The 27511-nt window shown below is 39.6% G+C and overlaps 1 protein-coding gene across 1 annotated transcript in view; it reads left to right on the top strand.

Annotated features, from left to right (window-relative positions):
• Window positions 1–23417, top strand: part of tmem8b (transmembrane protein 8B) — a 39013-nt gene extending 15596 nt beyond the window's left edge. Inside the window, exons 7-13 of the mRNA XM_073465726.1 lie at window positions 5702–5798; window positions 6306–6429; window positions 10708–10850; window positions 12145–12323; window positions 14740–14886; window positions 19811–19927; window positions 23010–23417. Coding sequence (XP_073321827.1) covers window positions 5702–5798; window positions 6306–6429; window positions 10708–10850; window positions 12145–12323; window positions 14740–14886; window positions 19811–19927; window positions 23010–23345 — 1143 coding nt within the window. The 3' untranslated portion in view covers window positions 23346–23417. The remainder of the gene's footprint in view (window positions 1–5701; window positions 5799–6305; window positions 6430–10707; window positions 10851–12144; window positions 12324–14739; window positions 14887–19810; window positions 19928–23009) is intronic.
• Window positions 23418–27511: the final 4094 nt, after the last annotated feature.

Genomic DNA, 27511 nt, shown 5'->3' with positions numbered 1-27511 from the left:
CTGCCTCCAGACTTTGTGATAAGCTAGGCTAAACACATCTTTCAACTCCACTGAGCACACAGAGATGAAGCTGATAATCGATCTCCTCATCTAACCCCCGACAAAAAAGCAAACAGCCTTATTTCCCAAAATGTCAGAGAAAAATACAAATAGCTGTCTTTTAAGGAAATGAGAATAATTGACTGTAATTCATTTGGTGGTTTATTGATTGATTGCTGGTTGGTGTGGCGACACGGTGGGTTATTGGCCACTGTCACCTCACAGAAAGATGGCCCACGGTTTATATGGATTCCCTGGTATGTTTCCATGCTTTCTTCATGTTTATGTGACCTTTATCCCACAGTCCAGTCAGGAGAGAGTCTCTTCTCAGCAAGTGCATATCCACCACAGGAACCAGGACCTAAATATAGTTCCAGGGACATTTTAGGCTATGAACAGTTATCCCCTCATGATCATATTTCTCAGAATTCCTGAATACAGTAACAATGGCAAATTACAAGTAAAGACTGTGACTAGGGTACAGCACCATACAGTAATTTAGCAATCAAATATTGTAGTTTTACAGTAATGTTGGTAGGGTGACTGTTAAAAAACAGTAAATGTATGTAATATTACTGTAAATTTATGGTAATTTACAATAATTAAAGATGATTATTACAGTAGTATGTTACTGTAATTTTCATGTATATTACTGCAAAATAATTACTGTATACTGCAGTTACTACTACTAGTTCCTCTTGTGATAGTCTCCAGAACTATGTATTTACCACCCAAAATTTCCCTGTATTGGTCCCTGTATTACTTTCCAAAAGCACAGGATCTTTGGGGGTGGTGCTTGCAGAACTGAACATTTCTGATTGGTCGAGTACTTTGCATCATTTTATTTCAGCCACCATTTTAAAAATCTGCAGCCGCAAGACCCAATTATTTTTGTTTCTTGTGCTTCAACATATCCACATGAAATTACAGACGATCATCGACTGCATGCAAAAATTACCTGTAAAACAGCCGTCGCTTTTTTTATACGTCACTGGGCTAATCTTCGGAAGTCTTTAGAAGGAGATGAAAACAGACAAGAACGGACTGAAGGAGCCTTTTAGTTCCCTGAAAAAGGACTAAAAGCCCTGGTACATCGGGTGGAAACGTGGCTTAAGCGATAGTTGTTTGACTTTGATTTTAACTCAGTGGATTCTGCCGATGTTACAGAGACAGTATGCTGTGATGAAACGTGGTTGCTGCGATTGTTGTATGTGGCGCAAGATGTATTCCACAGAGAGACTGTCGTACTATATTATTCTATGGGCAGATTTCTCTCCCCTCAGCGGTGATCTGTCATTTGCTTGTCACAGGCGCAGAATCCAGTCAGCCGCTGCCGGTGGGGGACTCTGGCAGATTTGCAGGGCTTTAGGAGACAATAGCTGGAGCTGCTTGTCTGCCCTGCATCACTCTCTGTGAAAGAGTGCAAAAGGAATGCATATGGCTTTTATTTCCACTGATATCTCAATTGGCAGAGGATCGGTTTAATCGCTTTAGATCCATTTTTCAAAGTCTTCTTTAGGTAGAGCTTATGCAAAGAAAGAGATTGTAAGCACTGTAATGAGTGTTAGTCCTTGAGAACGCATCGGCGTACGCCTTGTTAGATTTTATATGTCACATGTGTTTTTTCACAGTAATACGACAGGGTGTAGATAGTGACACCATCTCTCACTATCACCCAGGAGATTTGGAAATGTGGCATTGAATGTGAAAAAAACAAACATATAAATGAATAAATGTGTAAATAAATATATGCCAAAACACTTAAAATGCTTTACATATATGTTGCCCATTAATTTATTCTTTTTGAGCGTATTTATTTTAAATTATTCATTTATTTTGTTTGTCACTTTTGGGCCGCCGTATATGAGAACTAGTTGGTAAAAATATCTTTAATCTATCAAGAAAATATTGAACCAAAGCCGAAAGAAGGGCTATTTTCAGTGAGTGAGGAAGCTTTTTCTTTATAGATAATGATATCTGATATGAGTTAAAACACAAGAGAGTTTAATATTTTACTGAGCAAAATTCAAACTCATCACAGGGTTTATTTTAATTAGTTTGGGCACTGGGATGTGCAGCATGTACACATGCCAGCACCGGCCATGCTCTTGCATCTGTTGGCATTCTGTCCTGCCTGACACACTCCTGGGAAATTTTAGCAAAGCAAACGCCACATGTGGAGACAACAGAGATAAATTGGTATTCATCAAAGTTTTTTTTTTTCTCCTATCTGCATCATTTTCATAATTAAAGTAGAAGTATTTGTCCCGTTGTAGGGATTTTTTTGAAGACATGTTTATTCAAAAGAATCTCTACAGTAGTTCGCTCAGTCAGTAACCTTGAGCACTGCACTGTGACTGAATTATGCTCCTGCCACTCACGTTCCACAATCATAACTAACAGCTGCATAATGGATCAGGCCTATAAATCACAACATTAAACATGATTAATGTAGCAATGTTCACAGCGGTGTTACAAAGTGCTTTACAAGTAACAGCAATAAATAAATCCCCAAACAAAATTAATGTTAAAATTCCAGGCATTAATTTAAATGTGGTATAAGAAATAGAACTAGAATAACTTAGTATGAATTAACAAAGATGCCCTGACAACAGAAAGGTATTTTAAGAAGTGATTGAAATCCTTTTCTAATTGGTAACTGGACAGCAAAGATGAAGAGTGCTGCGAAACCTGCCAGCATCCATCTTCCGGTGAAATTATATGAGATGGAGCTAGAAGATAGATTGAGTCTACAATTTTATCAGTAAAATCTTGATATCAGCTCCACACACACAGAGGACAAAGACATTTCCTGGTTTTTACAGCAAATGAATGGTTCGGATGAAAGATTTGAGAAGGATCAAACATATCGCAAAATAATCTCGAGAGCATCTATCCTCCTCAATTTGAGATGTTTCCTGTTGAAACATGCTGTTGGCAGTCGTTAACCGATATGATACGAGGGATTCTAATGCTGGAGGCTGATTTTAAAGGCTCGGTGTCAATACGATGTAAATAAACTGGGGCCTCTTTTATAAAAATCGTCTTAGATTTATACTTGAAATTTGCCTTAAGATATTTTGAGATGGTGTGCTTACTTTCGACTGATAAAAGATGCAGAGCATAAGAAACTTGCTCAAGCAGGTTCTTAAATCCCACTTGTAACCTACACACCTGTGATCTCTAAATCTCAAATCAACTTAAATTGACAACACCTGCCTTGCAATTTCCCCTCATATAATGCCAGCACAACGAGGGTTTGGTATAAAATCTAACTTTTTGGAAGACGTGATCGCGGCAATGGCGGAGGAGATTGAAGCCAGGAGACATGTTTAATTCTGTGGACTAAATAGTGGCTTGAAAACAAACTTAAACACACAGCTGGGGAGTGTTTGTTCACCACAAGCTTGGACACATGCATCCCAAACAGCAGTACCTTCTATACCCAGCAATAAAATGAAGTGAGTTTAAAATAGGGGGAGAAAAACATTTGTTTTGCACCTTTAATGTGTGCCCATGAATTTGGGTCAGAATCACTTTTGAGAATAAACTACAAAGAGTTGCCTCTAGGGGAGACTGGGATTATGACTGTAATCAAAAGGGTTTAAGAGAATTTTGTTTTAGATACTTTGTCATTTCACGGCTTGTGCACAAAGTATGGGTGCTTCTTCGTCTCATTTTGGGGCATTTCATTGTGGATATAAATATATTTCCGGGGTATACTGATCGTGTTGATTCTATGAGAGGAGTGATGTGACATTATGATTTTGAAAGTTAAAGAAAATACCAGTTAAAGTGAGAATATGCAGGGTGTTGTCACTCTTCTATGTTGTTGTTTTTTATTTAGTTTCATTGTTCATTGAAGCTGTGGAAATCTGTGATGGTATTTTTGGCTGTTCGCCTCAGTGACGACAGAGATGACATGTTATAAGATTTTCTGTTTGCCAGGAATAACAAGTAATAAGAATTTCAACCACAACACAAGAATATACTTTTCCTTTTATGGCTCAGCTTTCAAATATTTGTCGGGTAGGCCAACCACACTCAAACACTCGCAAAAAACACACTCAAGTCCTTAAAGGGGAGTTGAGTCATACAAGACCTCTGTGGAGCTTTATCTGGGCCAGGAGGAGGGGCAGCAACTTTGAGGGAACTTGTTTTCTCCTGTCTCATCACATGCTGTGTCTCGCAGTCACACAGGCTTAATAAGGCAATCTTAACCGTTGCTGTGACTTTCTGGCCTTGATTCTTTACATGGGCAGATGATGGGACAGTGGGCCCCTGGGCACAGATGTGTACGAGGTGTCTCCTCGTCCATAACAGCACTGTTTGTTTCTCTTGAGTGACAAACTGTATCGGTTGAAAATTGCACCTGAAATACAGCTTACTGTGCGATGTATGCGCTTTGTAGCTGGAGAATGAACTGTCGGCCTTGAATATCTGTTGTAAATATCAGTCGTACTTGTCGAGATATTTCAGTCTGGGCCAAAGTAATGGACCGACAGACAGATATCGCCATGTGGCTAGCCTGTCTTAAAGCATATCTACTTTTACTTACCTATAAATGTTCATATCAGTCTGTCTAGCTTCGGGGGCCTCCTTACCCCTTTAAGGCCCCTGGGTCTGTTTCTGGATGAGCCTGTCTGGTAATCCATCCAGGAGCATTCGGCGCTCAATCCTTCATCTTCAAACTGCGGGGCAGAACTCACAAACAGGCCAGACACCGTACACTGCAGGTCTGCAAGGCTGAAAGATGGGAGCAGGAGGAAGGAGACTATCTTTAAGTGCCAGTAGGTGTGATTGAGTCTTAGTACCAAGAGAGTACAGGCCAGATGGTGAGTTTAGGAAGCCTGAAATCTCAGCACCTGGCAGGGTGTTTGTTGAGTCATTGCATTAATCAACAACTTTGCCAACTCCCTGCATATACATTATGCTCATTTAACGCTCGGGGGGCGATAGGAATCTGATTTATTCAAGAAATAATTGCCCGAAATTATCCCTACCACCAAGCGCAGTTCTCTCTGGACACAAAGCAAAAGCATGAAATGTGCTTTTGCTTTGTGGTGTAAAGTTTTTGTTTGGCAAAGAATGACTCCTGCTGTTTCTGACTGGCAGGTTTAGTAAGTTAGTCGGACACTTTCCACAATAATCGTAAAAACATTTCAACGCTCCTCTTCATTCCCAAACACAGAGACACTGCGAATAAATTAGAAGACGTTTTGTCATATTTGATGCCTGACTGCACACTGATGCTACATGCAGTCATTTTCTTTCTGTTTGTTCCCCTGTTGTTCTTTCACTGATACACCAAATTGGGCTGTAGTGGTCTCTTTCACCTCCCTGCAGAATGAGCCAATTTATTTAAGCATATGCAGTTCCCGATGCTTGAGTAATTTCCCCGGGATTTTTTTTTTTAATGCACGAGTGCATTAATGTATAATTGATGCTTTAAGGAGATAAACTGCCAACATCTTCATTTAGGTGCCTCGGGCACAAGAGCAGTTTCACTTGATTTGTTAGTTTTAAAGTTTACTATCTCACAACTGAGGGGAAATGAGACCAGAGGTAATCATGAACAGTGTTAGCTCACCAGCGTGATGGCAGCAGATGGTTGATGGTTGGATAGAAGGATGAAGACATGTGCTTGTGTTTCCTCCTGCAGTCTACCCTGAAAGGAGCCAATGTGACAGTGTTTGGCTGCCTGAACCACGGGATGCCTCTTTTCTTACGAGAAAACTCCTCACTGAAATGTGAATCAGGTAAGTCAAATTTAACTTTGACGAAATCACCAAACATGTATTCACATTTAATAAAATGGCTGCTTGTTCCTTCAGAATATTAGAATTAGAAACAACAATAACACTCATACAGCTCTTCATATTCCCAAAACCTTGACTGTTCATACACAGTTTACTGCATCTGTTTTGCTTAAACACTTCGACTGACAGCATCCTTCTCTTTAATTACTTGAATTGGAGCCAATTTCTTTGAGAAATTCCACTTCATTGACAGTTGCAGCTCCTTTTATCTCCTACACACAGCTGACATTTCAACATTTGAATTCAACTGAATTTTCAACTCTTTTCTGTTCTTTTGTTTCAACTGACGTCAGCATCTTTCAGTATTTGTTTCACGGCTACGACCTCAGCTGTTTAAGTAAATAAACTTATTATTCAGAAAATGTCGAATTTTCTCATTAAGAGTGAGGCTCTTTCTCTTTTAAACGCTCCATTTCAGTCTTCTGTCATGGTTTTCTTCTGTTGCAGAATCGGTGGCCGGGTTTTTCCTTTCCGTGAATACCTCGGCAAATATCACCAAACTACGGATTCCCTACCCACAAACAGGCACCTGGTATCTCAGTCTGCGCTCTCTATGTGCTACCGAACACGGGTAAGACAGGCAGTTCTGCTTCTGTATTTCTTTTATCCCATGCTTACACTCTGCTTCACTGAACTACATTTATTATTCACCATACGAAACTGTTGGCAAACTTAAAAGAAGACAGTAAATATATTGACACTTTGGGAAATGTGCTTGTTCGCTCTCTTGACCTGCTTTAGAAGATCGAAAACGCTGCTATGGCTCTATACTAACAGCTTAATGCAGGTGCTGAGATACAAAGTAATTGCCAGCAGCTGGCTAAATTAGCTTAGCATAAAGGCTTGAAATAGGGAGAAACAGCAAGCCTGGCCCTGTCGAAAGGTAAGAATTCAGTTATGAGCACCTGATTAACATGTTACACCCTGTTTGTATCACAGAAATGGCCCAAACACAAGACACACAGGCAGGCAGGTAGCATAACAAAAAGCTAGCCTTAATGAGCTGGTTTTCTAAAATATCCCAAAATCCACAGTCCAAACAACAAAAAAGGCAGGCGACAAAAACTGGCAACAAAAGGCAAGCAAAGGAAAATACAAAAGTAACACAAAAACTGAGGACAAACCAGAGAACAATGGGGAATAAATCAGGAACACAGGGAAAACACGAGGACTGGGGAACAGGCACAGGAGCACAGGAGACACAGGACTGACGCAAAGACAGGATGTCAACAGACGAACCAACAATGTGAGGGACATGCACAGCCTTCAATACAAACTGAACCAAGGAAACTAACCAGGAACAGGGCAGTGCTAAAGAGGCTGATGTGAGACAGGGGGGGAGCACAGGAACACAGGAGGGAAACAGAACACTGGGAACACAGGTGAGCAGGATGTAGAAAGTGACAAAACAAATAAAATGGGAAAACAACAAACCATGACAGTTTGTTGGATTGTGTTACCTTTGGAGACAGCTAGAGTAGCTCTGTTCCAGTCTTTATGCTAAGCTAGGTTAGCCAGCTGCTCGCTGTACATTCATATTCAGCATACAAACAAGAGAGTTGTCAGCGTATTTCCCAAAATGTCAAAGTAATCAGTCGAAATGGCAACAACAGTAAAATTTGCGCTCCTGAGGAGTCAACTCAGGAAGTCTCCAAAACATTATTTACAAGCATAAAATTACTGACACCAGTGGAATGATTGTTGCTCATAAATGCTTTACAGTCTCGTAATCAATTCTTGGCCCACTGCCCCAAAGCAAACTCTGTGATACAATATTTGCTGTCAATTAGAGGAAGACAATTGCAAAATAGGACATTCAGTATTTCTTAAAAACTCATCTTTGTATAACAATCACCAGTTTATTTACCTAAATTAATAATTCATTGCCGTAATGAACACACCGTGCTCACTGTTGCAGCCTTTCTCATTCAGCTACGTCCTCTCCCATCTGTCACACAGCAGATTAATTTGGGACTGGCTTCATGAATGTGCTTCTGCTGCTTACCTACCATATGACATGGAAGAGGGTTAGATTTTGAGGTTTAGAAAGCAGATTCTTCATATTTAAACATTGGCATATGAGTAAATGTGAACAAGATTGTTCAAACAGGCCTGCGAATTGAAAATCCACCTTTCTTTTGCCAGAGTACCCTTGAATACTGCATGTGTTTTCTTTCTTTATTTTCGGTGCTATTTTTCTGGTTCAACATGATTTAACAACTTTGTATTACTTGCTACAATGAATCAGGCTGCAGAACATTTTTGAATCTTTCTAAAAGGTGAAAGATGGATTTTAGTGTTCTTTCGTCTTTCATCGGCATTTGCTATTCATGCATGTCGAAATGTATTGTAAAAGAGGCAGAGACTAGTTTTTCTACATAATGCATCACACCTACAAGACATACAGAGTTGTTATACTTTTGTTTGTTTGTTCTTTTAAGTCTTTGTGAGAAATATCTGAAAGAGAAAGTGAGGAAATGTCTCCATTAAGTTGTCAAACACAATGTTTCTCCCGAGTTCTTAAGTATTAGCTATTCAGCAGATTGAGCTGTTTTGCCGAAACCTTAATGGCACGAAAATGTGAACAGAATGAAATTAAGCAGATTTTTTTGCAGGCCACTTGGGAGTTCAAATTGAATTTGAATAACAAATAATAACAGATGGTGTGGGACATGGTCTCATCCTCACATGAGAGCACTGCTGAGGTATGAAAATGTGGAAAACAGTCACATACAGTAGCTGCGTCTTAGATTTCCAAACATGTACACTCGCCGAATCAATCAGGTCTTGTTGGAGAAGAAAAGACGTGACGTGAGGGATAGGTGCGCTTTAAGGCTACAGTTAAGTTGATTGATATAATTTCGAAATAAAGAAGTGAGCAGCTGTGTCAATTAAAAAGTGAGTTCTGGGAGAAGACAAAAGAAACAGATTTGTTACCTCCTGGAGATTCATTCTTTGTGACTGGATGTATAAACTAGCAATTAGAAAAGATATACCGCAAGCACAATTAAACAAGGCCTTTTTTTGCTTCTTATCTCATGTAGTGTAAGAGATAAGTTATGCATACATATGTTCATGTGCAGTTATCAGGCATAACAAAAACCTTTTTCACAGAGGGAATCCACACAATAAAATACCTTTTAGTTGAAATGGTTCTCTAGAAATACAGAACAAAAGGAGACGCTGAGGGATGAGAAGTGAGAAATTGAGTTCTTATATAAACATACTGTAGTGTCTGTCGAGAGGAATTGTGTTGTGAAGAATTCCAGGTGGGGAACCTAAGTGAGATACCTAATAACGGTTAAACTATCTCTGTAGAAGTATAATCTTGTATAATTTGTGGAAAATTACTTTTGTAATTGCTTTTTAAGATTGCAGAAGTCCAACAGAGTAAAGCAGTCTGACAACCCTCAACCCTAAGTGACCTTTTGATCTTGAGTGCTGTGTTGATGATAGGCAGTCTTCAGTCACACTAGCGTCTCTATAATTAAGATTTGATTATAATGTTTATTCACTCATTATTCATTTGCTTATTAATGTTACAGTACAGCTGATGCTGGTGTTCATGTCATTAGTTTTTCCCCACCTGGCCGAAAACCATATTGGAGAAATTGTAGATTTGACCTGCTGGTGATGATGTTGGTAGATAGACAGCGAATGCGTGCACAGTTCAGAGAGCTGTTACAGTTCCTCCTGAGGGGGGGATGAATGTAGGAAGCAAATATAGGGCGATATCAACGTCACAGGAGCTGCAATTTTTTGATAAGGGTCCAATATGCCATGACAACAAACTATCATAAATGAAGCACTGTGGTGCTACAGAGATGCCCCAGCCTACAAATCATATTCTCCAGATGTAAGGCAACACGCTTGTCTGGTCATCATTATTTTTATAGTTATTTCAGTGAAAATGAAATGCAAACATTACCATTTCCACTTCAACTGTGACTCATTGCAATCACAATATAAGACCCAATCTGATTTTTTTCTTGCACATCATTCACCCCTAAGTATATCGATAGGTGCAGAGACATCTCAAACAAGACCAGAAATGTACCATGTGTTGTGACACTAGAGGAAATGTCAGGAAAGGGCATTAAGATCAATCATCTGGGGAACATGAATGTCTGCACAAAGGTGTTAAGACTTTTCAGTCTGGACCAAAGTGGTGGATCGACTGACCATCATTGCCATCTGTAGATCCATGCCTCTACACACAGATACCTTAAAGGGTAACTCCACCAAATTAAAGTGTGTTTACAGGTCTTAGGGAGTACTACAGCATATGTGAAAAAAGTAGTATGAAGCCTTTTGTGGCTCCAGAGGAAGCTGCCGGTAATCTGATAAATTACCCCTAGTGATATCACTCGGTGGCAAGTTGCATTGTGGGTTATGTAGGCGGCAGGTTTTTGAAAAGCAAGAATAACGTTATATCTATCAAGGCGATATCTCTGGTTCTGCTCTATCGATTTTGATCATTTATTTTTACATTTGCATTATTTTTACAGTTGTTTAGATGAAATGATAAACCAGTGGATTGCTTTTCAAAACCTGGTGCCCACAATGTGACTAAGTCACTGAGTGACATCACTGGAGGCAATTTATCAGATTACATGCAGCTTCCTCTGGAGCCACAAAAGTCTTTATACTACTTTTTCACATATGCAGTAGCACTCCTCAAGACCTGTAAACACACTTTAATATGTAAAATAGGTGGGGTTACCCTTTAAGTGCAGAATGTCAGTTGAAAATACATTTAAAATCCAATCTTTCTTCCTCCACACTACCAGTAGTGCTGCAGTGATGTCCCTCATGTTCACCTCCATGTAATCTTCTGTGACTTTTCCAGATTTGAGCCGTGCACCAACATCACGGCTGAGGTGTACATGCGCTCATATCTGACTCCATGCATCAATGACTGTGGGACGTATGGACAGTGCAAGCTTCTCCGCACCAACAACTACCTTTATGCTGCATGTGAATGCAAAGCAGGTAACGTGAGCTTTTCGTCCTCTTTGTTTGTTGATTTGAGCAAAAATTTACGCTAGGTTGTCCATTTATATTTCCACTTTATTTTCAAATTGCATTTACCTTCACTAAATCAATTTACAGTAGCCAGGCATTTACTGAAAAAACAAAGTTGTTTCTCAGACAGAAGTGGAGAAATAATTGTGTAAATATGCTTTACGCTCAACAATGCCTTTAATTATTAATCAGTTATTATTAATTAGAAAAAAAGCATGGCCATGAATTAATAATTGGAAGTGATTTTCAGCAGTCAAAAGCTTTTTTTTTTTTTATCCCTACAAGATAAGATAAAAGTTTCTGAGAGGAAATTGGGTCATCGCTGCTGCAAGGAATTTCTAATTTGTTGAAAATACATCATGCAGAGTGACAAGAAAATGAGAGAGAGCAAGGTCGGATGGCACAGGTCGTCCTCAAGAATTGAACTGGCAATACAGCGATTAAATTGTATGCGCCGCTGTCCAATGAGTCATACAGCGGCCCGGTATTAATCTTCTAATATAAGCCGTGTTGATAAGACAATAAAACAGGCTCCTAATTACGAACAGCTTTTCAATAAAAGATGAGCTTATGAAACTAAACAAAGCATGTCCTCTGAGGCTTTTTTTAAATCCTGCCTTTGATCTTCTTTTATCAGAGCTGGTTTCTCTTCAGTTAAATTCATTGTCATACTTCATATGTGTGACTGCTTCCTGGCAGGCGCTCTGCATTCAGCACTTGCCCTTGGCCCGTCTCACGCTGCAAACCCTCTGTTCAACAGTGCTCGCGAATATTTAATTCACACTGTCTTATCCAATCCAGCACTAGATAAGGATCCAATTTAAGTGGCAGAGCAGGGCTGTTTTTAACATAGGACGGAGTTCACACCAAGATGCTCTATTGTGCAGGATAAACAACTTCACATGTGTCTCTTTTGGATTATTTTTCACAGAGAAATGTGTTTATAAGATACGGATGATGTAGCTTTCATCTTTTCAAGAGATAAATATTTTATCCATTTTAAGAGATACTGTAAATTCTAAAGGGATGTGCCTCTGAAACAAACTGATTCATCCGCAGTTTCTTCTCACCCATTCAGACACAAAGTGTAAGAAGACTTTCCAAAAGGTTGTTTAAAGTTTAAGGAAGATGGAAACCATTTTAACTTCAGTTTATTCTCACCTGTAAAGCCTCCAGGCACAGAAGCTCTCTTATCTCTCAGATCTCTTCTTTGTTAGATCAACATACAGTAATACTGACTCTGTGTGTTTGTATGTGTTAGGCTGGGAGGGCTGGGGATGCACAGACAACTCGGAGGCCTACTCCTACAGTTTCCAGCTGCTCTCCACCCTGCTGCTCTGTCTCAGTAACCTGATGTTCGTCCCTCCGGTGGCCATCGCCATCCGAAGCCACTACCTGCTGGAGGCTTCGGTCTACATCTTCACCATGTTCTTTTCCACTGTGAGTGACTGCCACACAAACAAAGCAGCGCATGTTCTATCCTCTGGAACAAGAGTTGACCTAAAAAGTATTTTTGGGTCTGGTGCCAGCACAAATAACTGTACAGCTGCATTACTTACTGTGATAGAAAGAAATATACAGATTATTATAAGCACAGGTTGAACTTTGAAGGTTGAGAATGGAATTTTTCACCAATCGTTGTGTTATTGATCACGCATACAAATGCATGATTTTTTTTCTTTTTTATTGTCGACGCACATCAGTGTGAGAGAGCAGTCGGGTAACATGGAATGAAGTGTAGCAAAGGTGATGAGAAGACTGTAAGCTAGCAACCCATATGTAAAGGTAGTATATGTACATATAAGGAATTCCCATATGTACATATATGTACAAACCATATATGAAACCTGTTTCAATTTACAATTTCATATACTGACATGTATGCCACACCCATACAAATATGCACTTTTATATATGTAATTTACATTATGGTATGGAAGCCCTAAAGGGCCATGCATTCATACATTTTATTTCCTCCGTTTTCCCATGATAACGAGTTAATTTCATTTGTTTTCTCGAGATCTCAAGTTATTATCTCGAAATAACAACGAGATAGAAAAGTTTCGTTATCTCGAGATCTCGAGATAACGAAACTTTGTTTTCCCGAGATAACGATTTAATTAATTCAAGATCTCGAGATAATGACTGTGATATGATAGGCCTGAGATTATGGAGATGCCCGGGACCTTGTAGCTGGTCAACTACGTAGTTAATGACGACATCAGGCTAACTTTGATTGCGCCGCCGATATAGCTGAAGCCTTGCTAACCGTCTTTTCAGATTACATACACTAATGTGTATATTATCTGTAATAGCAGGGCATAATGCTATTTCAGCCTTTGTCAGGCCTTGATTAAAAAGATATGTGACGCGGTGATCGATATGCTCCTGCTCCTCTGACATTGCTACACTGAATGATGTTTCCTGCAATGATTTAATAAACTACACTATTGTTTTGTTTTCTCAAGATCTTGAATGAATTATATCGTTATCTCGGGAAAACAAAGTTTCGTTATCTCGAGATCTTGAGAAAATTATCCCATTATCTCGGGAAAACGGCAGTTGTTATTTCGAGATAATGACTCGAGATCTCGAGAAAACATGAAATTAACTCGCATTAATAAAATATATGAATGCATGGCCCTTTAGGGCTTCCGTATTATGGCATAAATGTCACACATATAATTATTTTTGCATATAACATATTTGTAGAAATGTGTAATGCAGTCTATATACATGGTAGAATATTATGTAAATATATCTAAAAAAAATCATATTCTTTTGATTTATGTGTATACAAATTTGAATATGGTTATTTCATATATGTTACTTCTATCTCTAATTCTATCTTTACACATATAAATTACATATATATTGTTCACCTATGGTCTAAACCTATATCTCCATATATCCCATTTATGTATGTATGCAATAATATCATGTTTTCATATAGGTAACATATATGGCATAGATATATATATATATGATATAGGGGCATATACTGTATATCATCTATTATATATATATCATAATACTTATGGGAAACATTGTACATTTAAAATGTTTAAAATATTGTCTCTGCAAATGTTTGATGTGAAAGGATATGAACTCAAAGTGTTTGTAAGGCTGCGTTCAAACTGACTGGAGCCCTGCATGATAAAATGCAGCCTCCTCGTTCATTTGAATGTGGGCAGTCCATCAGCACAGCGGGGGTGCCAATGCAGGCATGGGGCCACACAACATCAACCAGCAAGGCGCTGTGTTGGCCAATCAAACACATGCAAGCACACATTCCTGGTGGGTTGCTTTGAACAGGGAACAGAATATTCTACTCTTTCATAGCCTTCTAATGATAAAATAGTTGCTGACATGATAACCTTTTTGAGTTTTAAAATCCTGCCTTTAAACACATTAAAGGTGCAATATGTAAGAATTTTAATTTACAACATTCCAAAAATTAACCAAATTATCAACAGAATGTGAAGAAACAGTGTTCACGTAATGTCAAAGAGGTGCTTCCTGTATGTTTGGAGTATGAATTCGACAGGTGGCCATTTCTTACATACTGCACCTTTACGTTGGACCATGTACAAGCACAAAACAGATGTACAGAAAGTAATCGGCTTTAATAATGGTGGCTAAAATATAAAACCAATTTTGGGCTAAATTCACACCAAACCAGAAAGACTAGTCACTGAAAATACAGACAGACAATCAAACAATGATGCACCCATGCACCCATCTCTTATCAGAGTACATTTTGTGAAAAAGACTTTTGTTTTTCTTTAATGCCGGCTTTGCAGGATGTTCTTCTGCCTGTTGGTCTAACCACTACCTTTCCCCTCTCTTCTGACAGTTCTACCATGCATGTGACCAGCCGGGTATCGTGGTCTTTTGCATCATGGAGTATGACGTCCTGCAGTTCTGCGACTTCCTCGGTTCGCTCATGTCAGTGTGGGTCACTGTCATCGCTATGGCCCGACTAAAGTCTATCATCAAACAGGTAGGCGCCTCCTGTAATTCTACCTATATTTATCCTTAAAGGAGAGTCAAGGACTGTCAGAGAGCAGAGAGTGTAGGCACCGTTTGTCCTGATATTCAAACTGCTATCTTGTTTCCACTTCAATAAAACTGTGAGCTTGTGTTTTCCATGTGGGAAGTCGAGGACACTACATTATACGCTCTGCATTCAGGTGGATTAAGTCACGATAAAGTGTAGGAGCCGTGAGCCACTTGCAAAAGTTGTTAACATGTCAGTAGGTTGTTAAAATCTGCTTTTTTTGGTAGGTTGCCATACATGACCCCACTTAAATGCACCATCTGAAACAGCTTAATAATGAGTGCACTCAAAATCTGACAATGCTGGTTGTTCCTCTCTATTAATTCTCTATAGGGAACAGCACATGCCAGTCGTGCCGACATGAATCAATGCATCTGCAACACATAAAGAAAATATGGACACACGTTAAACATTAACAGCACAGACTGAGAAACACATATTTTACATGGAAAAGGTAAAGTGTTTTAGTATAAGCTGATAGGAATTCAGTGTTGTAATATGTCACCTGCCGATTGGCTCGTTTGTGTCTCTAAACGATGAAGCAGCCATTCGCAAGAGCAACTCCAGACCTCTTTGATTTGCTTGACGAACTCTTAGACGTGGGCAGCGATTCAGACGTCTGGAACCAGACATCCTCAGACCATAACGCATGTCTGCTGCCATGTGTTGCAGTCTGGAAGCACCTAAGCTGAGTGCCACGTGTTAGTGGTGGGCAACTTGTGATAAGCCCTGAAGCACTGAGGGTTTCGAGGACTGAGGAGCAGAGCCGCAGAGCTGTGAAGGAGAGCCATAAATGAGTGCCGCATATGCCTCAATTTTTACTTCTAAATGAAAAGATCAATGTGTGAGAATCGTTGACGCGCGGCGCTAAATCCTCTGGTTGTTGACATATTGCGGCGGATCACAGTAAACACTAACAGGTGCACCTTCTCCCTGGGTCACTCCCTGGCTGCATACCAAGATGGAGCAGTCTCCAGGAAAGTGTGCGTGTGTGTATGTGTGTCCGTGTCGATAAATGAGACGGGGGAGGGGGAGAGGGGGCGGAGTAGTGGGAGGGAGGGAGAGTATACGAACATCTGCTGTCCTCTAGAGTTTTCATTTTTGCTGAGCGCTGCAGTACGCAGTCACTAATCAAATCGCACATGTCAGGACTGGCAAGTGGAGCTGTGTGTGTATGTGTACAAGAGTGAGACAGTGTACGTGTGTGTGTGTGTGTTTGCTTGTTTGTTTGTGTGTGTTTGTTTGTTTGTTTATGTCCATGGCCGCAGCAGCAGCAGCAGAGGGTGAAGGACTCGGGAGCACCTGATAGTGTGTGTATGACTTTTGGACCTTCAGAGGTCAAAAAGTCCTCACTAATATGTCGACAGAGTGACATGCAAGCGCGTTTTTAAAGGTTCACATTAAAGAAAGAGCTTCACGAGATTTGTTAAAGGAGACACAATATGCTCATTTTCAGGATCATAATTTTTTTTCGGGTCACTACTGGAAATGTTCTGTTTTAGCTCCTGTCTGCTCTGATTGGTTAGCTCACACAGGCCTGAGCCACTTCGCTCACCACGTCTCCGGTTGGCTCTGTACTGTTTTTCAGCTTCCATTTAGCTTCACTTCTTCCGTGAACATAGACATACATTATGCAAAGTGTGACGTTTGAAGCATTTCAGGAGCAGGAGTATTTTCTGTGGGAGATCGGAGCTCATGTTGGCACAGACTTTGGGCTTTTTTAACTTTCAGGAGCTTATACATGCACGTGCACTAGAAACAGCAGGTCTCCTTGAATCTCTACTCGCAGAAGGTTATTGCATCAGAATCACATAAATCATTCTAAAGGATAATTACGTTTAATTACATCTTGGATCTCATGTTTGAAGTTTTGGCCCTCATTTACTGACCAGTTATGGTAACCTTATTCTTACCAAAGTAACCACTGAGATCCGGGTGCACACGACATGAAACAGGAGTGTTCAAGTGATCAGAACATTTTAGTCAGATGATCTTAACTACTAAAACCAAACAGGGGCACGTTTGGTTGAACCAGGAAGTCGGTCTGTAATCCTGTGAGGAATGCATAAACAGACATCTTGTTTAATTTTAAAATTGAGTTTTCTCTTTCAAATAGGTATTTGAAACCTACACTGTCTGACTGATTGTGTTTCTTGGCCCATTAGACCTCTTTCCCAGATTTTACCAATTAGCTTGGCGAGTATAAAGTATTACAGTTACTGATGGGAATGACTGCCACAGCAAGTTGCAAGAAAAAGCCAGAATCTTTCTTTATGCTATAGCGTTAATGAACATTTTCAAAATTCAGTCATTCAATCATTCTGAGAGCTCGACTCCTCGAGCATTGTTATTCAAATTATACTTAATGTTCATGCAAATTAGATGCATGCAATTAGTTCTAATAGTTAGACAAGGGGTTCAACAAATCAGCAGGTGCACAAAGAATCAACAGTGCAGGTAGAAACTCAGCTAACTTGATGTTGCATGAAACATCATTTATGTTATGTGGAGCAACCATAAGGGACACGAATGATAGATGTAGATCAGCAGACTGGTAAAACCTTTAAAACCAGAGCAGGGAGTTGTGAAAGCACATGTAATAACACAGAAACACGATGTTTCAACATTAATAAATTATTAATTTCAGTATGGTGAAGCGCCAAGGTCTTACATTTAGTGAGCGACCGTGAGATTTGTTAAAAGCACTTGTGTGCTTAGTTGCTCTCCACCACTTACTGTTCACAAAGGGGCACGAAAGAATGTTCATGGTCAAATGATTTGAAATGTATTTTGTGTCTGTAAACATGTTCCTGTAAGACAGCCTATTGTGGCACTGACATTGGGCATGTTATAATCTACACATGCAAAAATACAGTGTAAATCCATATTACTGTACATTGATTAGCACGGAGATAAAAATAGACTTCCTACCAGGATTCCTACAAGCTCGTTCGTCACAGTGACAGATAAAGATTCATTACAGAGAAACCCCTGGCTCCATGCATGCATCAATTCTTTCACGCCTGCATATAATACATGTATACATGTATGTTTGGGTGCTACTGGATGATCCAGCGGTGCGGTATGACTGATGACTGTTGCTGCACAGAGTCCTCGGGCTGCACCACGCTGCTCCTCTCCTCCTTTCTCTGTGCCAATTAGTCCTGTTCTCCTGCAGACGGGTCATTCCTTCCCTGCTCCAAAATCCCCAATTTCTCCTCACGTTCCCTGCCAGTCAGTAGAGTGCAGACCTCAGGCATCCTGCACAGGCTTAAGTTCTCCCGAGGCATGTGCAGCACAGCGTATTGATTTTTTCCCCTCTCACTTTATCTCTTTTATATCCTGTGGCTTTATGTCAAATTGTGAGCTTGACAGAAAAAAAAGTTAAACTGGTATTATTTATAGCATGGGCCTCTATTGTTAGTGTTTTGTATTCATTGATATATTGTGGCTTTTGCTCATAGACAGGACGTTCAGTTGGTGTTTTATTCTGTGAGCACTTTGAAATACTAATTTTGACCTCAGCAGAACTCAGTAATTGTCAGTTACAGGATAAGTCTGACATTGTTTTAGATTTTTCCTATTGTCAACAAATCCCTTGAAAAGAGCAAAAAATAACGCTTTTAATCTCTATAAACAAATATATCCATATGAATGCAGAATCAGTAGGCAAGGGAGAATATTTTGGCATCGGAGGTATACATTGTTTGATTTTTAAAGAAGGCTAATCTCCTAAAACAACTGAGCACTGTAGTTTAAAATACTAAATAGTGCATTTGTCGTGGACTATTTTTAGCTACAGATTAATAATAATAATGTTTCCTTCTATTTCTGAACAACATTACGAAGTGCTTTACAAAGAGAAATTAAAACCAGACATGGCAGATAAAGTTAAAGCGAAGGACAACAGTAAGTAAGATTTTAAAACAATAAAAGGAAACAGGTGTAGAACATTTGGTGCTCTAGTGCATATTTACTGAAGCAGGGTGCTGTATGTGGGATTAAGTCAAAATGAACTTCTGTGTATGACTATGATAATGAAGGAAAATGTCACCCAGTGCCACAGTCTGGGTTTTTATTAAGAGTGAGACACAAAGGAATAAGCTTTAAGGAATAATCAGACTTTGGCGACACAGACAACGCAATTTAGTAGGATCAATTCACTGTTGGTGTTCATGCTTTCATTGGACTGCTTGACAAAAGCAAAAAATATAGAAGCTCCAGTCGTAACCATTAATATATAAATGGTTCTCCAAATAAACTTGCTAGATTTTTGACATGGTGAAGCCAACAACAGATCATTTTTTTCAGTGGTGCATTACCATAGTGACTCACCGAGTAACTCCAGATATGATGACATTAAAATCAATTCTCCCTCACTATTTTGCTGAACCTTACTGAACTGACCTGCACCCACAACACTAAGTTTCATTGTCTTTCTTTTTCCTGCCTGTTTGTGGTAACTTAAAAACCTTTTTTGCAGCAGCAGCACAGCTTTTCCACTAGACCTCCATGAATCCACAAGCTGTGCTGTGTGGAAAAGTAGAACTCTCACATCCACAATAACAGGACACAGCTGCAGAAATAATTAAAACACAGTTCCACATACAGTCACGAAAACTCGTCTCCAGGTGTTTGAGTCACCGTCAATCATCTCTAAATGATTTGTAGTGCAACTGCAAAGCTTTTGTTACCGTTTTTTAACACCTGTGGGAAGAAAATTACAATTCTGACAGTACTTTTTTCTCTCCACAAGCAGCAATGTGCTGTTTTTTGACCACACAAACCTTCTTTTATTTACTGTGGATGTAACAGTGTCAGCATTGTTTATGGAGGGCTGTTATTGATCCATGTGTTTTTTGTAAAGGTGCTGTATCTGCTGGGGGCAATGTCTCTGTCCATGGCTCTGCAGCTAGACCGTCACGGTCTGTGGAACCTGCTGGGACCCAGCCTGTTTGCTCTGGGCATCATGGCCGTGGCATGGGTAAGGGCAACTGTTATATTTATTGCAGTAGACCAGCGCTTTACAGTACAGTGAAAAACAGTTTATTCCGCATGAGCTTACATTTGAAAACAGTAGCCTCTGAATTCGGAAATTACTATTCATAGTTTCACAGTTTATGGAAATGAATGATAGCAATTTTAGTTTCTTAATCTGGTATTTCAGAGGTTTTTCCACTCAAGAAATGTTACTTCTCAATATGTGAGCAACTAGTCACAGGAGGTTTTCACAAGAAACAACATAATTAATTTGAATACATAATGTGTGTTAAACATTCATAGACAAGCTTGTTCAAACATGCAGATGAAATGTGTCAGCGCTGCCCCTCTATTGTTCCTCATGCACGTTAAGTGTAAAAGGACTTAATCCATCATTTAAGCTTAGTGCTGGAACATGGGGCTGGAACATGTGCATGGCTAAAAACTGAGGGTTTTCTGACCAATGAAGCTATTTTACATTAACATGGAAGGAGCTTTAAAAGTTTTGCAGCCTGTGGGTATTAGTCATGGCTTGTAGTTCCATTATAAGTCAGCTTGTACTTTCACTGACTCTTCTCCGAGTCATAATGTGCTCCCTGAACTGAGAAGATAAAAAATAATAGTCTTTCAGGCAAGGTTCTTGGAAAAAAAAGCCGTTAACACCAAACCTCTGACATGAGAGTTTGAAAACAAGGTTTGTGGCTTCCTTGAAAAAAGCGTTGCTTTGAATAAAGTGTGGGAGTTGTAGCTGTGAGTTATCTTTCTGTGAGCTGTAGGATCCTGCTAAAACTGTGGAAGATGAAGCTCTATCTAATTCCACTATGTAAACCCTCAAGTTTTAGCACCAAGGGTAAAAGACAGTATATGTTACCACGGGTGAGATTAATAGCAGTCTGTCAGAATCCTTGCACAGCACTGCTGTATCATTCAAATGTGAGTGTAATCCGAGATTTACATTAAGCCAGTGGCTTCCACTCTTTGGGTGATTCTTCTTAGACATTGGTACATCCGTCAGTCAATTATAGTTAGCTCATTAACATATGTAACATCATGTGACTACAGAAGGGAAGCATGACACAAACATGTACATTGCAGGTCTCCAATTTCCACTTATTTAATTTAAGTGACGCTTGAAACGTCACTACTTAAAATAAATTCCATAAAATGGTATAAAGGTGGATATTGGAGCCCTATGGTGTGTGAGATGTTTTTTTGTTACGTGTTTTTCTCATTAAGCAGCTGCCATATTTTGGTGTGGATGTGCGTGTACACTCTCCGTGTATTTTTACAGGGTTTCAGAAGGGAAGTAAACACAGATTTTGTGCAGTGTCAAAATGACAGATACACAGAGATATAATCTCTGATCTTCCAATGGCGATGATCCACATGCTAACCAGACACAACAGTAAACTCAGCAGAGCAACTTTTCCACATAAAATCACTTGGATCTTATGTCAATGTCGCAGTTTTTTAACATAAACCTGGGGCACTTGATTTGATTACTTGACACTCCATAATTTATCACCTGCTCAATAGCGTATGTCTACATTTCAGCATTCTCTCCTCAGTGCCGCACCTCTGAGTTTGAGCACCGCACATTTTCTACAAGAGCCCTTTCATTTCAACTTGTCATGTTTCTGCAAATCCTGGCATTCTGAATGTTCCCAGACACTACCGAATTAGATCAGTCAAGCGGAGGGCACAGAGCGCCTGCTGCTTTGCAGGGGTGTCATGAGCAGTAAGAAGGAGGGGACAAGTTCAAATCTGTCAATGCCAAATATCCCAGAGTCTCCACACTAAATGAGGCCCCTGACTAACGCATAGAAAGACCACCCTGGTCTGAAATTGTTTGTCTTAACCAGAAAAATGTGCAAGTCCAAAGGGACTGGAACAGTAAAAACACATTCATGTTTTTCTTCACTTGGTTTCACATCGATTATTAGCCCTTAACCTAAAATGTATACAGCGTAATAACTCAATCACAGCCATTCTCCTGCAAGAATACATGTAATTATTTTTGTCATTCATGAACGGCTTACATTTCCCCTGACAACGCGGAGATTCTTTATGGTAATGTTTTGGGGGAAAAATATAATGCAAGCAATCAGTGTTTATGAAGCGATGAAAACAGAGTCTGAATACAATAATGAAGCACTCTCTAAATGGTGTTTAGATGGAAATGAAATGAAATGTCCAAGTCTCAGTGCGCCACACTTTCAGAAATTGTGGGCCACTTATAGAACGAGCACATTCTCTAATAGAGACATTATATCCAGTTACTGTCAAAAGATACATTAGCATCAATAACAAAAATAGCCAAAGCGGTGACTGGCCAATCACTGATGACCAATTTGAAACATTTATCAGCTGATTATGATCGTCATGATGGACTTTATGCTGCAGCAGTAGACGTGAATACAAATTCGGACAATAAAACCGATGGAGATTTATGAGGAATCCCATCCCTCTGTTCCTCCAAATCAAAGTAAACTGCCTGCTGCTCCCGCTCTGAAATCCAATTGGTCTGCGTGTTTGAATGACTGCTCCCTGTGTGATCTCCCTCTTCAATATCCTGTTTCTACATGACATGTCTTCATTAAATTAAGGAAATTAGAACATTAAACATGGGGCCTTTCAGATCAAGTGCAGAAGAAATAAACTGTGAAATGGTGTATTTTATGGGTCCCTTGGTTCACTAACAATTTTCTAGAAAAAAATTGATATCTAACTGTTATTTCTTGATTAGTTTTTTTTTTTTTTTTCAAAGGACTGTTTAATTTGAGACTAATTGCAGAAGCATGCATTGGCACATTTTATTCTCAATTGGCATAGCCAAGACAGCGTTTAAAGCTGGAATTATGCTTTTGTGTAGATGAGCGCAGAGGAACTGTTGCTCAACAGGAACTAGTCTGAAAATGTCTTATTGGGCTTTTGGGCAAGATACCTCCAAGAAACAATAGTTGAATATCCACTCCATTTAGAGAAAAAAACCCAGGGACCATTCATCAACAGTTCACAGTTTGCATTTTAAAAAGGTCTTAATGGTAAAGTTGAGAATATTGTTTTATGTGTCTGTTACCTGTCAGACGGTGCGCACCATCCGACGGCGGCGCTGCTACCCGCCCACCTGGAAGCGCTGGGTGTTCTTCCTCTTCCCGGGCACCATGATCGCCACGTCTGCCGTGGCCCTCTACGCCTTCGTAGAGACAGAGGAGAACTACTTCTACATCCACAGCATCTGGCACATGCTGATCGCAGGGAGCGTGGGCTTCCTCCTGCCGCCCCGCGCCAAGCCCGACTCCAAGGTGACCCCGCTGAAGCGTAGGCGGGGCTGCGGCTATCAACTGTGCGTTAACGAGCACGAGGAGCTGGGTCTGGTGGACCCGGCCATCATCTCCATTAACAGCATCTGTACCAGCTGATAAACCACCACACCCCCAACCTTTTACCTTAGAGACACTTCATTGCCTTCTTTTACTTGGGAAATTCACACACGGGAAATTAAGCCACAGAACTTGAACAAGCAATGTAAATACTTTAATGCAGATGTGACGCACTGGATTTCTTTTTTGGTTGTTATTGTCATGGTAATTACTATCAATACAACTGTAATTATTATTATCTATAGTTAAAGTTGTTCTGATGAATTGTGGGTGTACAGTGACACACAGTTGTTTGTGAATATGTATTTAAAGTCAAAGCTGAAACACTGCTGCTATCTGACGGTGACTGTAAAACTGCTTCTGTTGGTTATTTATTGGTGGTCTTGTAAACAGGCCAATTATTTTACTGTCGGGCACAGATCAGGGGGAGATGTGGGAGGACATTTATCAAGGGCACGGCTTTTCTGAAATTCTTTTGGAATATATCTTTTGCACTGAGACACAAAAATGTTATTCTGTAAATTTTTATAACGATATAAACTACAGTGGGCATCACAAATGTAAAACCTAGTTGTCATGTGGAATGTTAGACTGTCTTTTGCAATTGCAATGTATCGCTTTTACACGAATGTGCTGATTGTTCTCGATGGGAACAACTCCAAAGTCCAGCTGCCTGTTGAAAGAGAAGAGGGGAGGCAGGATTATTTCAGAGACCTCAAACCAAGACCTCACCTCCCTGTTCTTTTTCTGACAGGACCTGTGTGACACCACATTCATAAACAATAAATGTTTTCTTTCTTTGCCTCAGAATTACGTGTGCTTTCCGAGCTTTTAAATTTAGTGCAACTGGTGAACATCCCACAAAGACATCACATTGCAATTCCTGCCCTAATGGAAGCTGGTGGTACTCAGACAGTGAGATGAGACGCTGTCAACAGCATCCTCCCAGGAATAGAGCAAGAGATGAATAATTCTCCTACAGAGAAGCTGTATGAAGGCAGCTTCAGAGCACACTGCCGATATGCAGCCTCTCTCTTATACAAGGAAAGAGGGAGTTTTATGACTCCCTGCTTTATGCCTTATCAGACGTGATCCATCAGCAACTCGTTAGTATTTATCACCCTGCGCTGTAAGCAGACCCAGTCTTATCAAATCATTTGAGGCCAAAAGATGAAAGAATTAATATTTATTTTGCAAGTGTTCATACGGCACAATAGCTCATATTTAACTAATAAACAGGATTAAGAGTCTCCAGCCATGCGAGCAGCCCTGTGAGGCTGTTCTTGAGCTTAATGCTTAAATCAACGTGTTGACATTGATGATGATGATGATGATGTTTAGGAGTTGTAATTTTTACCATGTTTACCATCTTAGTTTAACCTGTTGGCGTGCTAACATTTGATAATTAGTACTAAAAGGAAAGTACAGTTGAGGTTTATGGGGTTGTCATTAGGTTTGCAGGTATTCGGTCTTGGAGTAGTTGGTAAAATGACATTTTGTCTAGATGTGGTGATGATCCAGGAAAAGCATGATCAGTCAGTATGATGGTAACATGTTGGTTATTACATTTAAAAACTAGAATGGGACTCAGTAGAGTGTATACCTCCGCCATGTCCCAGAAGTCCCCTTTTGTATTTCATAGAACCCAGCCACCTAAATATGCCTGATTTTTTTCATCAAGATCTGTTTTATTCCCAGAGAAGTTAGGAAAAATGTCAAAAAAAACGCATCTCATAATGTTAAAGAAAGTGAGAAAAAAATCCTAGATCCGTCCCTTTTTCTGAATCTGCACCAAAAGTTAATGGGGTCTATTCTAGGCTGAGATCCATCCTCCATTCAAGTTTTGGGGAAATCCATTCTGTAGTTTTTGTGTAATCCTGCTGACAAACCAGCCAACAAACAAACAGACACAGGAGAAAACATAACCGCCTTGGCGGAGGTAACAATGCCAAAAAAGTTAACTTAGATGTTGCTAGCATGGCTAAAAAGTAACAGGCCATAAGGAAGTAGTTTTGGGAACTAAACTAATTTGCTTTCTTGTGGTGTGTTTGTAAATGTGCACAAAGTGGACGGTTAATTTTGAGCACTGTTGGAATAGGCTTACCGTTGCTCAGAGCATCACACTCTTGGAGCGCCAAGAGCAGTCAGTGTTTCATGCACAGTTGAAAAGGCAGTCTTAGCTAGATGCTAGCAACTGTGGACTGATGGATGAGTGAACTGAAATAATTCAGCACAAATGAGCTACGTAGCAGCTGGCTTTCTAAAGCTTATTTTCATTGGCATATTGTTACAGCAGTAGGCTGCTCATAATCTCTAACATTGTTATCCCCCTCAGTGTCGACAAGCTCTTGCACAAGAGGCGCTACGTTTTGTGTTATGTATCGACATTTTTTCTTTCACTCATTTTCTGACAGTTGACCCATTTGTTAATTCATACAGAAACTGCATGCTTCAGTACTTTGAACAGCTACACTGTAATTTTAGTGTTGAGCATTAGATTCGATCAACACCCCCTTAGTGAGCACTGGATGAGAAAATTGAGGCCTATTTATCATATTTGTCTGTTAAACATGAAGCTACAACCAGGAAACAGTTAGTTTAGCTTGAAGGCTGAAGCACAAAAAAACCCTGGTAAAATCATACAGTAGCTTGCTAAATATGTCACTATCGCAAGTAAATAATACAATTTAATTCAATGTAACTGTTGTTCTTTAAATTTGCTGGTAGGTGGATTTTTTCATCTATGGACAGAGTCAGGTCAACGTTCAGTCACTCAGCCTTTGGTGTTTAATGGTAAGCTAAGCTAACCACGTCCTGACTGTAGCAGACACATACGAAGGTGGTATCCATCTTCTCATCTCACTCTCTGCAAGGAAGCACATTTTACAAAATGAAATCAACATAACAGGTACATGTTTTATCAGGGCAGATTGATTAAACTAAGAATTGTACAAACCGGAGAAAGGATTTCTAGTGATACAAAATGAACACGCATAGCCGAGACACACCCACCTACACAGGATGACCGAATCTACATTTTTTTTCTATTAAAGACTTGCAAGCAAAGCAAAATAGAAGAGAAAAAAAAACAACTAATTCCTCTTTTTTAAGAGGACACTGCTGCACCTAATTATACATCAATTCTTTAGTTGGCGCGTTTCTGTTGAGCTTTGGAAATGAGATTGAATGGAGGTCACTGGAGGGCATTCAGAGACCTCACAATAACTTTTCTTTCTTACTCTCTGTCTTAAAAGAGAAAAAGTACAAGCACACAAAAGAGATTCAGACTGATACACTGGAAGTGCTTCCTGCTTTTATCAAATTTCGTTGAATCGTGCACTTCCTCTTGAATCATTCTCTACATATATATTCTTTATATCATTTTATAACTGTATCTTAAAGATTACATTAAACTGAGCGAAGTACATCCCAAACAGCCTACTGTACATTACAAAGAGTCTTTGTTGCTCTCTTCATTTCATAAAATAGAAATTGCCTCTCTTGCTAGCAGATGATTTAAGGAACACTGTTCTGAAAGGATGCAGTTGATACTGAAGGGAGAAATAAATTGAAATGAAAAATGAAACACTGGTTACTTCAACACAAAACTTCGTAAAGCTGTATACTGTATATTTCAGGGCATTTCTCAGTCACTTCCCTGCCACTTCAATAACAAGACAAGTAATGGAAATTCTTGTAATAAGATATTCCAAGTGCAGAGTGCACCCCTTGGCGAGAATAAAAGGCCTGTGACTGTACTAAATGAGACAAATTAGACCAAAATGACAAGGTCTAAGATATTGAAATTTCAAACAGTGGATAACTCTGTACTTCTACCACACATGAAATCAAAGCAAGTACCTTTTTTGTATTCATGGATTCTTGGCTAACATATCTAACAGGATTATTACTCTGACACATCATAACCTACAGCATGAGAGCAATTTCAGCTCGGTTTATTTGCATGGCTGTTTTTTTCCTTGGGTAAATCCTACAGTGTGAGTGCAGAGAAACTGTATTGAATTATGATGAATAGCACAACATCACAATACAAATTTGACTACTTTTATTTTATCTAACTCTTGCTACCTTACACACTGGTGTTCATCTGATCCTATCCCACCTTGCTTAACAGGACTTATCTCTACGGCCATGCAAGCAGCTCGGAGGCTGCTCTCAGGCACAGCGATAGTTTGACCTTAATG

This window comes from Pagrus major, chromosome 5, assembly GCF_040436345.1.
Source record: "Pagrus major chromosome 5, Pma_NU_1.0".
Lineage (NCBI taxonomy): Eukaryota > Metazoa > Chordata > Actinopteri > Spariformes > Sparidae > Pagrus > Pagrus major.
This window is presented reverse-complemented; position numbering and strand designations above follow the sequence as displayed.